This window comes from Balaenoptera physalus (assembly GCF_965194825.1).
Source record: "Balaenoptera physalus genome assembly, chromosome: 3".
Classification (NCBI taxonomy): Eukaryota; Metazoa; Chordata; class Mammalia; order Artiodactyla; family Balaenopteridae; genus Balaenoptera; species Balaenoptera physalus.
This window is the reverse complement of record NC_138890.1, coordinates 119648704-119662086: the sequence shown is the minus strand read 5'-3', so window position 1 is coordinate 119662086 and position 13383 is coordinate 119648704. Positions and strand designations below refer to the sequence as shown.

Sequence of the window (13383 nt, the reverse complement as noted above, 5' to 3'; positions counted from 1 at the left end):
CTCTAAAATTGTATAGTATAACTCTCAGCAGCAATGTACGAGAGGTCGAGTTTCTCCAGATTCTCCCCAACACTTAGCATTGTTAGGCTTCTCAGTATTTGCCGATATCATGGGTATGGAATGGGTAACCCCTTTCTTTCAATTTGTACTTCCTTAATTACCAGTGAGGTTTAGTTCCTTTTTAATATTTATTAGCTTTTTAGGTTTCTTCCTCTCTGAAGTGCCTGTTTATAAAGGTTTTTTTCTAACAGCAGATATTAGAACTTCAGAAGTCTCCAATCTTAATTATACAGACACGTTCATTCTTTTTGAATGGGCTCAATATATTTCGTACTTTGAGAAGTAGTTTTCCGAAAAATCATATTTATAGTTATATGTAGACATTTAAGATTAGAAAAGGACATTTGTGAGAGCTGAGCCCTTTTAAGATGGAGAAAAATCAACTGTATGAACAGAAGCTACTAAAAATAATGTCATTGACTGTTCTGTCTTACTGAGACTTTGACCATCTGCCTTATTTTTTCATTTGCTCACTTTTTTTTACCTCCTATATTTTCCTCCGGAGTTCCTATACTTCTCTCAATAACTGATCAATGTTATTTTACACACACTCAACACATTCTAAAATCTATCAGCTTCATCTTCCTTCCTGGAAATTTCCCTTCCAGAATCCTCTGTCCTCTTACTCTAATATGCCCTTGTTGCTCTCCTGGCCAGCAGTGTAGCTGTCACCTGGGACATCTCTTCATATCTCTCCTGTGTTGGATCCTATTGTCCTCAATCCCAATCTTTCTCTTTTATGGCATATTCCTTTATTTGATGGAGCATATCCCTAAATCTTCCTAAGAAAAGGTCTAATAATGAAAGGATTTTTTTTTCCAAATCAGTTGAAATGTCGTTTTCATTTCATTTATTTATTTTTGCTACTTTTATACTTGGTTTTTATAATACATCTGGGCTTAGAATTCTATACCAAAATTATTTTCCTGGGCTTCCCTGGTGGCGCAGTGGCTGAGAATCTGCCTGCCAATGCAGGGGACACGGGTTTCAGCCCTGGTCTGGGAAGATCCCACATGCTGCGGAGCAACTAGGCCCGTGAGCCACAAGTACTGAGCCTGCGCGTCTGGAGCCTGTGCTCCGCAACAAGAGAGGCCGCGATAGTGAGAGGCCCGCGCACCGCGATGAAGAGTGGCCTCCGCTCGCCACAACTAGAGAAAGCCCTCGCACAGAAACGAAGACCCAACACAGCCAAAAATAAGTAAATTAATTAATTAATAATAAAAACAAAAAACAAAAAAACAAAAACTAAATGAGTACTTCTGTATTAAAAAAAAAAATTATTTTCCTTCAGAATTCTGAAGGATTTGATTCTTCCACTTCTCAGCGTTGCTGTTAAAAAGTCTGATGCCATTCTGATTCCTAATTCTTTGTTTGTAAACTGTTTGTGCTTTAGGAAGCCTCTAGAATTATCACTTTATTAATTCTTGGATGAATTTTATAATATGCCTTAGTCTGGTCTTTTGTTAAAATCATTTTTACTGGTTATTCATTAGACTCTTTCAATCAAGAAATATATTTCCTTCGAATCTGTGATATTTTCTTCTTTAAAAAATTGCTTCTCTTCAGTTTTATCTTACTGGAACTGTTTCCAGTTATAAATTGGACCTCTTGGAGCCTCTGATTTTTCTGTTTTGTTTTTTCTGTTTATTTCCATTTCTTCATGTTTTTGTTCTACTTCCTGGGAGATGTTCTCATCCTTAACCTCCTACTTTTCCATTGATTTTTTAAAAAATTCAGCCAGCATATATTTAATTTCTAAGAGATTTTTCCGTGTTCTCTTATAGTTCCTATTTTATGGAATCTTGTTTGGTGGCCGAAATAGCTTTAAAAATTTTTTTGAAGATGTTAATTATGGTTTTTGGATGTTTTCTTCAGCTTCTTGTGTTCCTGAGTTGTGTTCCATTTTCAAGTTAGGTTTGTTTTAAGCTCTCCTTTTCATATTCCATAGTGTACCTACCATTGTGGATTGGTGTGAGGTTTGAATTGAATGCTTGACTCAAGGTCAAATAATGTTAGTGGCTTAAAGAGAGAAGCCCTATTATGCAGTTCTATCTTGACTACATTTTCAGCTTCATTCTTACTGAGAAGACAAGGATTAGAATAAATGAAATTGTAAGGTACTTTCTAAACATAAGAATTCCAAATTGGTGATTCCCACAACTCTAATTACAGTAGGTAGAATTTTTGAATAAGGTATTCACTAATTCATTCATTCATTTGACATTATATATTGACACCTACTATTGTTAGGAACTGAAATTTACTCAGATATTGTTGGACTAGATGTACATCTTCTAGTTCCTATTTCTTAAAAAATGTTACTTTTTAGTTTTAAGTAAACTCAGAAGACTAAAGTATAGGAATCCAAATTCTAAAAAGAACATTATCAATTCACTGCTATGGACAAATGGACTCAGGGTATAAAATGAGATCTTTTCTGAAATATATTTCACTGAGGAGATGTTAGATTTTCCAGGCAAGAGCAAAGACCATACCTGAATCTGTATCATTTTTATGGGGAGCTATAAACTCAAATGAACCTCATCTATTTTCTGGAATAGGTTAATAGAAATTGTGTATCTTTCTAAATAGATATAACCCCCTACACAGCACTTGCCAATGACTTGTCATACAGTTGTATTAAAACTGATCTATACATATTTCACATCCAGAAGAGACATCTAATTTATTGCCACAGTATTCTGTTTATATCAGACATGTAGAAGCTATGCTATTGGAATAACAGAGAGCCCTTTATAATTTTATAGTCCAAGTATATGAAAGAGTATGGACTTTAAAAAAACTTACCATGGAACATGTACAAAAATAGAATCATTTAATGAATTAACGATTACCGACACAGCCAATCCTGTTTCATCGATGCCCTTTTCTCTTGTCCTCTCATGTTAGGTTATCTTAAAGCAAATCCAGGATATCCTATCATTTCATCCCAAAATATTCAATAGTTCAGTATCTTTCTCTAAAAGATATGGACTCTTTCTCTTTTTTTAAGCATCACCACAGTATCATTTTTTTTTTTTTTAATGTGGACCATTTTTAAAGTCTTTATTGAATTTGCTACAACATTGCTACTGTTTTATGTTTTGGTTTTTGTGGCCATGAGGCATGTGGAATCTTCGCTCCCCGACCAGGGATCAAACCCGCACCCCCTGCATTGGAAGGCAAGGTCTTAACCACTGGACTGCCCGGGAAGTCCCCACGGTATCGTTATTACACCTTAAAAAATTTAACAGTTTTTACTTAAAATCATACTCTCAGTACTTGAATTTCTCTGATTGTCTCAATTTTTTTTTCCCTTGGTTTGTTTGAATTGGGATCCAAATAATTTCATGTATTGCATTTGGTTTGTGTATCTCACAAGTCTTTTAATCTAAAGTTCCGTTGCCTTTAAAAGAAATCTTACAACTTGTTGAAAAGACTGGGTTGCTTATTTGGTGAAAAGACATTTTTTTTTTCTGAAAAAAATATATTTTCTGAAAAATTTTCTACATTCTGATTTTGCTGATTGCTTCCCTGTGGTGTCACTTAACGTAGTCTTCTGTCTCTATATTTCCTGTAAACTGGTAGTTGGGAATAGACATTTGATATTTGACTAGATGCAGGCTTTATTTTTTGACATGAAAAAATCTTCATAGATGGAGTTGTCTGTTTCCTATATTGTAGATGTTGTATATTTCCTCTTGCATCCCATCAGGAGGCTTGAGGTGTCCGTTTCTCTCTTTGTGATATTAAGATTGACCCGTGGGTTCGGATGTTGTCCATCCATTATAAAGTTCCCCATCAGCTCTTCTCCTAATGCTTTTAGCAGCCATTGATGATGATTGCCCGAGTCTGCTATAGATGTTATATACAGGGTTAAGAGTCTCTGAATTTGGAAAACCTCACCTATTTCCAGCTTCCCACCCCTGATTTATTCTGGCATCTTGGTCATTTATTGTCTCTTTCTTTCTTAGTCTATAATAGATTTATTATTCTCTAGTGCACTATTCCCCAAAGTATATTACATAGAACACAACACTGAAAAGTACACTATGAGAAAAAGCTCCCCGAGTTTGGGACCTGCCACATACAGTTTTTCCCTCTCAGAGATTAATAATACAGGTGAACCTATTAAAGTTCTGAGGAATTTGTCAATAAAGAAACTTGATTAACCCGGAGTTTCATCAACTTACTTGATCACTGTGTTCTTTTATCATTATACCTATTAGTGTCCTGATTAGAGAAACACACTTTGAAATGCATCTCAAAGAAGAGGGGAAGGTGGAGGCACTTGCCCCGTTCTCCCATGGGACTTGCTGATGTTAAGGTCATGACTCAGTAACATGGGCACCCTTCTGGGTGAGAGAGTGTGAGAGCAAATCAAAGTTCACACAGAGACAATTGACGTATCATAATGCATCTTGTGTTAACATAATTGTAACCTCATTGTTACAATGAGGTTGTTACAATACATTGTTACAATGTATTGATTGCTTCAATTGCTGTGTTTCTTATCAGTGTTGCCTGCATAACCAACATAGATTATTCCAAATATGTTAATTACTGGTAAGAAAATAAAGTCCAACTCTAACAGTCACAACTTAAAAAAATTATGAGCTTGCTTTCTTACATTACACATTTACACGTATACAACCCCAGAGTACACTTCGGTTGTTTTATTTCAGGTGTACGATTGGTACGTGAGGAGTAATGAAGGGAATCCTAACACTCATTGAGATCGTTGGCTTCAGATATCCAGATTGGTTTTTATGCCAGATGTTCACATGCTGTTTGTGGCTCACTATGGGAAATGCAGTTGAGCAAAAGCAGTGAGGGAGACCAACTTTCCTTAGCTCTGAGGACACCTTGAGTTTTGTACAATAAGTGTTTTCCATTAGAAGGAAAATGCTGTGCATTAATGCTCCTGAGAAAAAAATAGTGATTGCCAGTAATGCCATCAGGAAACCATTTTGTAAATGTTTCACAGTATAAGCATGAATCGATCATTAAATGGGGGACTACAACTTATTTTGCAGACTTGGAATATGAATGACAATTTTTTTGAGGTGGTGTTATTCTAGGAAAGTGTGAATTTTGATTATAGGAACTTGCACGAGGGATACAGTAGTACAGAGTATGAGTCTGAACACTTCATTAAAATAACCAAGAACAGAGCCAAGACCCAGAGAGAAGCTCTGTTTTGTGAGTCTTCTTGGGGAGAATGGATTGGGATAAGACACGGAGAGGGCTGACACGCATCATCAATGATCCAAACATTGACTCAACGTGCTTTTGTAGCACTGGCCTGCTGTCTGCCTGGCCATTGGGTAATGTGGAGTTAAATTCAGACCTGGACAGTTAATGTTTATGATGGAAGTTATCCTGGTGCTTTTAAATTGAAACAAAGCTTTTCTTTAAAAATTATTGGGATTTAAAATGCTTTTCTATTCAGAAAATCCAGAAAAAGGCAAAGACTACATGAATTAAATATTTTAAAACAATAGACAACCGCTTTCTTTATGACAAACTACTGTTAGGTTTGCTGTTCATAGAAGGGAAGATCATGTGTAGATTTTGACCATGGACCTTATCTTCCACTCATTAGGTAGCTTTCCAAATCCTGTGCTCTGAGGGCTGTGTGGGCTCAACTCAAATACGTGTTGTAGGGAAGACTGAAAGTAGAAGGGTGGGGCATATGTCCGGAAATTACCCTAAAAACATTATTTTAAATGCAACTTAAGGTAATAAATTTGTATTCCTTGAGCAGAAAGCAGTTGAAAAATGAATTCATTTGTTGCACTTCTAGAATAGTATCTGGTGCATTACTGAGCCAAAACACAGGTGTAAACATTCTCCTACAGTATAAGAAGTTTAAGAGGCCTGAATGATGATTTCAGTTCAATCCTTCATGAACTGAAGCCCAGAGAGCGGAAGTGACTCGCCCAAGGTTACATTTACCTTGTGGTTTAAAAGATTTCATTCACTTCTCAGCTTGGGAGGCACTTCATTCATTTTCAGTGTGACACATGGTTGCATTTTACACCTTGACTTTACAGTCTAGTCTTGCAAATAACCAATTATCCAGTTGGCTCAAAAGAATAATAATGATGGTGAGCTGATGCAGGGAAGGCCAATTTTTCTTCCCGCTCGTGTCAGCTTTTCAGGTGCCGATACCACGGTTGTATGTCACCCAGATCCCACCTTCTCTTCCTTCATAGTTTGAAATTCCAATAGCAGGTGAGCAAAGTGTGAAAATGATAAATGCAAATGTCAACAAACGCATTTTTAGCCCATCAAGGCTGCAATGAAGGGCTAAAAATGGGGGGATTTGGGGAACTGTCTCTGGGTATCAGCACATCATACAGCCCATGGCCTGGGTGTTTTCCGCCCCCTGCCCATAAGACAAAGGGGATAGTACCAGCCAAAATGTGTATACTTAATCATTTTTAGAAACTTCATGAGAAGACTTACTTAGACCCTACAGTGAGACTGAGGAAATTTCTTGCGAAGGAAGAAGTTTTAGGCTGTGGAGAAAAGTTCAGCTAAATAGGAAAAAAAATCCTTGCACCAAGATTCTACTTCTCCACTTGGTTTAGCTAGGCTTTGATGTGATTTAGCCTATTTGTCCTTATTTTAAGGTTAATAATGCTCACTCTGTTGAGTTTCCAGAGGTATGGGAAGGAGCAAATTATTTCTTTTATGTCAACTAAGAGGGACAGTTGTGTTGAGACAGTAGATCAAAAGGTTCTTTGTAGTTTGAAGTTTTGTTTCATCATAAGAGCATTTGGTTTTTTATCTGACCAAATTATGATTGTGTTAATATTTCTTTGCTTATTAAAAAATGAGGTATTCTATTTTTTTGAATTTTTGAATTTTATTTTATTTTTTTATACAGCAGGTTCTTATTAGTTATCCATTTTATACATATTAGTGTATATATATCAATCCCAATCGCCCAATTCATCACACACCCCCACCCCACCACCACTTTCCCCCCTTGGTGTCCATATGTTTGTTCGCTACATCTGTGTCTCAATTTCTGCCCTGCAAACCGGTTCATCTGTACCATTTTTCTAGGATCCACATATATGCGTTAATATACGATATTTGTTTTTCTCTTTCTGACTTACTTCACTCTGTATGACAGTCTCTAGATCCATCCACGTCTCAACAAATGACCCAATTTCGTTCCTTTTTATGGCTGAGTAATATTCCATTGTATGTATGTACCATATCTTCTTTATCCATTCGTCTGTTGATGGGCATTTAGTTGCTTCCATGACCTGGCTATTGTAAATAGTGCTGCAATGAACATTGGGGTGCATGTGTCTTTTTGAATTATGGTTTTCTCTGGATATATACCCAGTAGTGGGATTGCTGGGTCATACGGTAATTCTATTTTTAGTTTTTTAAGGAACCTCCATACTGTTCTCCATAGTGGCTGTATCAATTTACATTCCCACCAACAGTACAAGAGGGTTCTTTTCTCCACAAAAAAAGAGGTATTCTATTTTTATTTCTAGTAATTTACAGGCATTTTGATCACAAATAAAATTGGATGATTAATTCTACTCCCCAAGAATTCTGCTTTCTGGATCAACGAGGGTTTATTTTAACAAATGTTTTTTCAGTTTAGGGTTCTGTATGACGATCCTACTCTCTAGGGCAGAGCGTGTGGAAAAAGGTGGCTGACCTTGAGAAATATACAATTGCTGTGCTGGAGTTCTTTCAGGGTTGAAATGGAGGAATAAAATCAGAAATCACAGGACGGTTTCTAATTTCAAAGACAGACTGTCTGACCTTGCCTAAGTAGTTCAGGTAGAAACCAAGAAGGAACGTGGAGAAGGAAATTGAGTTGCCCTCCAGGTGACACACAAGCTCAACATGAATACATATGGGATTACAACGTGGGCCATTTCATTCACTTTAGGGTCCAGGAGATGTTTTTCTCCTGGATTTTTATTCTTATTTGAAAAAGTTCTGATTAAATCTCTCTCTCTACCCGCCTTATACTCACACACAAATGAAAAATCTCCCCCCATGTTTACTCTTGGTTCTCTATCTTCCTGAACTGGAGCCTACAATTTAAGATAAAAGAATTCTTTCTGAAATGTATTGGGTTCTTTGGCTCTTTTTGAACAAGTCTTTTCTTGAAACCGTGAAGGGGACTTCCCGGATGCCTAGAATCACCAGTATTTTGGATTCTTTGCTGCATGTTTCATAGCCCAGAGGAAGGAAACTTACATGGATTAAGGACTTCCCTTCTGCCCGCTTTGTCACATTTGTCAGCAATCACCTCCCAACTGCCTCTTTCAGTGGATGAGTGTTCATTCTCCCTGTAGCGCCTCTTGCGCCCTGGCTGGACCTTCCGTGGGCTAGGAGGCAGCGCTGTGGCTGGTGGCTTAGGTGAACTGTTCTCCAGTGTGTCAGCCTCTGCTAGATGGAAGTTCTGAGGCGTGTTTTTGTTTTTTAGGTTGTATAATATTAAACATCAGTAGTTTAACTGGGAACGTTTATCTTTAGAGGTGAAATGGTTTTATTTCCATGGCTAGGAAAAGGAGTTAAAAGTGTGAAAATGTGTGGTGACCACAGACAGGTGAAGGACAGAGAACATTCTAGGTTGATCTGTATTGCCCTGATAGTGAAATCATTGCCTGGGTTTTTTTTGTGTTTACCTGATTGAATGAGGGAGGTTCCTAATTTTATAGTAATTACTGTGTCGGTTTGGAGGAGCTCAGAATGTCTTTTTCTTTCTTTTTTTTGGTAAGTGACTGTTCAAAATTTGGTACTTAGGGAGGTTAAGCATTACACATCCAGGGTGTCTTAATTCTGCAAAGATGGTCAAGTCATTTCCAGCACAACGAGAAATGGGGACCATGAGAATCTTGAGCAGATGAGCAAGTGGGAATGATCCTCTGAGTTCAAATCTGGATTACTTCCTAGCTGCACAATGGGCAAGAATTTAGCCTGAGCTTCAGTTTCCCAATCTGTAAATTGTGCGTTACAACATTTTGAGGCTTAAGGAGATGATGACTGTAAAAGGCCTGGAACAGCTGCTGTGCTCAGAGAAGGCACCGTACACATGGTGGATTTAGAGGCATTTTCAGTGGTCATGTTTTCAGTAGTGAGTGAGAGCCCAATATTTGAGGTACGGGATTAGGATCAACAGAATCAAGTCACCCCAATGTAAATGGATTTTTTCTTTGTGCCCCATTGATACCTAGAGTTAGGGGTGGCCTAAACCTTTGAGCAGAGCTGTGGAGTGCAGCCTCACCTCCTTTCCCCAACCCCTCCCTTCCCCTCCCCTCCTTTCCCTTCCCCTTCCCCCTTCCCTCTCCTCCCCTCCCTTCCATTTTCTCCCCTCCCTTCTCCTCCCCACCTCTCTCCTCCCCTCCTCTCCCCCCAGGGTCCTCCTGGGCTGGCTTTGGAGGCACAGGTCAGCTCCTCCAGGTGACCTGTGTCTACTTCCTGCAGCCCTGGCTGCCCCTCTCCCACTGGCTCTGCCTCCTATTGGAAGAAGTGATGAAAGGGGGTGTAGCAAAGGAAGCGCATCCCTGAAGGTGGAGCCTTGTGTGGACATTTTGCTCTTCATTCCAGCCAGGCCTTGCTTCCTGTCTCCGCTAATAACCAAAGATCCTTGTCAGGAGCGTAAAAATGACAAGCATTTTTGTCACCACAGTGCTGGCAGTTATGTGTATCCATCTAAATAATAGAGGCTTTGAATAAAATGTGGCAAGGATTAGAATGACCTCTTGTTAATGACTGAAAAAAGAACAGGTGGGCCTCAGGGCTCTGCATCTTCCCCACCTGGGTTTCCATGTAGACTGCTTTTTGCTCCAACTGAAGCTGGTTATTTGTAATTTTCCCACATAGCCAGGCTTCCGGGAGGGTGGTCAGTGGAGCAATGCAGAGAATATGGTTTGCAGCAACAGCCTTGCTTTTTTTTCAAATCAAAACCCCCCTTTGCCTTTCCTTTAAACCATGTATTAGAGGGTTTTATCAGAAAAGGGAAAATAGGCTGTGCCCTGCTGTTGCTAGGTAACCAGAAAAATAACAAACACAGTCAGAGTTGTTACCAGGACGATTTTCCCCAGGAACCTGGCTCCTTTTGCTAAGTGATTTGTGTGGTGTTAACAGATTTGCATAATGGTGAGGCTGGAGGGTCTCCATCCTTCATCTCCTTTCTCCCCTCCCCTCCCCCCATATCAGGAAAGTCCCAGGTACATTATTTGAGTCTTCCCGATCAGTTCTGGACTTTGAGTTACTCTGAGGGAAGATGCTGTACAGATGCAAATATGGCTTATTACACGTAGCCGGAGTAGATAACTGTATTTCTAAGAGGTTGAACCCATTTTTAAAAATAACTGGGCACCCCCTTCTCAGCAGGTGCAGTGTTTGAACAGCCCACAAATGGTAACAAGTTTTTGTTTGACGGTTTTGCTGGGAGTATTTTGTAAAGGTTATTTTTAGCCACAGGAGATGTTTGTACACCCAACCAACCATTTTAGTGATTTTGATTAAATCATTAGATATCCATTTCATTCCTTTCTCACTGGACTCCCTCATCTCTCCGTGGCTAGCTCTATGGCCACAGCATTTCCCAATCTTCGAGGGCTCTGAACTCTGATTCATGGTTTCACCTGACTTGTAGGTCTCAAGCTGACTCTCCTGTGACCTGTGCTGTCTGTTGCAGATTTGGACCTCTCTCAGACTGCATACCTGCCCCCCCAGGACTCAAATCCGCATGGCCCTCAGCTGCAAACGTTCATAGCAGAAGCAAAGCTAAATCTACAGAGAGTAACCAGACAAGACGGGGAAACTGGAGATGGAGCAGAAGAAACTATTGTTTACCTCTAATTGTGTTGTTATTTTTCCAAATGAAACAAAATACTGGCATTTTGGGGAGACTTTTTTTTTTCCTTTCCTGACGTGTGTGTGACTGTGTCCAAATTGCTTTAGGAGTAATGTTTAATATTTCGTGCAAGTTTATTTTGGGGGCATGAGTCTAATAATTAAATTATTGAAAACAACTCTGTTTGTATCATCATTAACTTATCACACCTAATTCCAGACTCCTGGAGGAGAAATTAACTTAGATAAGCAGAAATATGTTCAAAGTTGTTATGACCCTAGAGTAAAATTCCATATTGTATTTTCTACGGGATCATTTGTTTTTTGAAATGCCTTTTAAGATCTAGGTGAAGCACTTTGGATGGAAAGAGTGATATAATTGGCAAATTTTCACAATCACAGCAGCTGATTAGGAGGAGTGACCTCAGGGCCCTTAAAGGCGAGGAGGATGTGGAAAAGGACTTTTCTTTTCTTGGCTAGTCTTTGGGACATCAAAGGGGTCACTCCTGGTGGTGAACAGTAACCAAGCAACCGAGGTACCCTATTTGGACCCCTGTCCTTACCGGGTGGCCACTCTGCTGTGGACACAATCTGGACTCTTGGGACCTGGGCCAGAGACTGTTCAGATGCACCTTCGTGGTCCTAATGCTTGTGGGCTTTGAAGTCATAGTTCAGCAGCATCTTTCACACAGCCCAGAGGCAGGGCCCCAGCAAGTCGGTTCGAGGTAAACTTTAGTAGCGACACTTTGCTACTGAAGTAAGACTTTAGTAGCCCTTGCTTCTCTCAGCTGGCCTGCCTCCTTCTGGTCCCGGGAGCACCAAAGACCACCACTCACTGGAAGGATCGCTGCCCAGCAGTTACTGAAGGACAAAACCTGCTCTCTCGGGGAAGCTTGCTGCCTGAATGTGCTTTTCCACAAAGGAAAACTGGCACATCTTGCTTTCAGGGTAATATGGGTCTCTGTGTGAGAAAATAAACCAGGAAATGTTTTCAGTTTGTTCTTCAAAAGTATTTGTGTATGTTTTGGTCAGTGTCAATAAATATCTTTTACCTCGCTATTTTACTTTGAAATTTTAAAACTGTTTAGAACCATAGTAAAATACACATTTCACACTCAAACACAATCTCCCTTTATTAAAAATGAAAATAAAGTAGGAATACTAAATTCACCCAGGCTTGCAACACTTACTGGGAAGGGAGCTGTGATAGGAAGAGAAAAAAATTCACCCCGATTCCGTTATGGTTTTTTCCCACTTAAGTTACCAGTGGAATAACTAACCTATATTTTCACTTGGGCAAGTCTAATCTGAGTTTTAAAAAAAACCTTTTGGGGGACACTCTTTTTTCTGACTCTTGCTGCTTCTGGCCATTTTGGTCACAATCATATTAACAGATTCAGAGACTAATTTTCACAGAATGGATAATAGCTTATTAAAATTTTAATCAGTCTCTTCATCTCCAAGATGAACTCCTAAATTATAAGGTGCATCTTCTATTCCTAAAGACATCTACCGAGAAAGATCTATCTTCCCTCTCCAATAATGTCTATTCCAGAATTCTCTATCCTTCAAATAAAAAGCGTATAGATATTTCAGTGTAAATCCTTGCTCTGATAACTATAAATATCTTTCCTTTTTTCCTGACAGAGGCTATGGAAATAACCATACGTGAAAACAGGTAAAGATGTTCAAAATCTCCATGGAGTTCTTTAAAAATACATGTGCTCGGTTGATTTTCAAGCCCTGCAAACTCTGGGGCTTTGTGTAGCCACCCAGGGGAAGCTTCAGCATTATTTGATATATCTCTATTCATAGGTTCCTCTTGGTAATTTTAAAATTTAATATTATGACTTCTCAACTGAATCTAAGTCTCAACACTTTCTTGCTAAGTTCTTCCTTTTCAGTTTGTCCTCACTATATAATGAGCTCAGATCTCGTGGAATTCACTCTGTGGCTCTAACAGAAATTCACTCATCTTAGGAGAAGACCACCCTGTTTCTCAGCATCATAAATAAGTTTCCCTCAAAGGATATTTCCCACCAACTGAAGATCTTAAGGAAACCTTCATCCCTTTAGAGATTTGTTGCAGAAAGGAAAACAACATTTTTGCCCTGTTCCTTCCCGGTTTCATAAGTTCATGTGCATCTCATTTGTAGTCCAAGCTTCTCTGCACTTCATCAGGGCTGCATAATTGCTGGAGTCCTTCCTGTGACACTTCCAGCCCACTCACAAATGGAGCCCTGCTCATTCAGAAAAGGGGAGAAATAATCGCTGCAGAGGTGGTGGTGGTGATGTTGAGCGTAAGGCGTATATAAAATGAAGAAGGTGAGCAAGATGGAATCATGGGATGAGGGAAAAGTGAAAAGGAATATGTTTTCCTTCTTATGACCTAGGACACACCATTCAAACTCAGGATCAAACTGAGCTTATTAAGGTTCAACCATCTCTGTCTTTCTCAATGAGAGAGGCATA

The 13383-nt window shown here is 39.2% G+C and overlaps 1 protein-coding gene across 14 annotated transcripts in view; it reads left to right on the top strand.

Moving 5' to 3' along the window:
- ARHGEF28 (Rho guanine nucleotide exchange factor 28) overlaps positions 1-11970 on the top strand; it is a 312161-nt gene extending 300191 nt beyond the window's left edge. For all 14 annotated transcript variants that reach the window (XM_082457061.1, XM_082457062.1, XM_082457058.1 and 11 more), the window contains one exon: positions 10754-11970. In XM_082457061.1, the coding sequence (XP_082313187.1) occupies positions 10754-10917 (164 nt within the window). In that variant the 3' untranslated portion in view covers positions 10918-11970. The remainder of the gene's footprint in view (positions 1-10753) is intronic.
- Positions 11971-13383: the final 1413 nt, after the last annotated feature.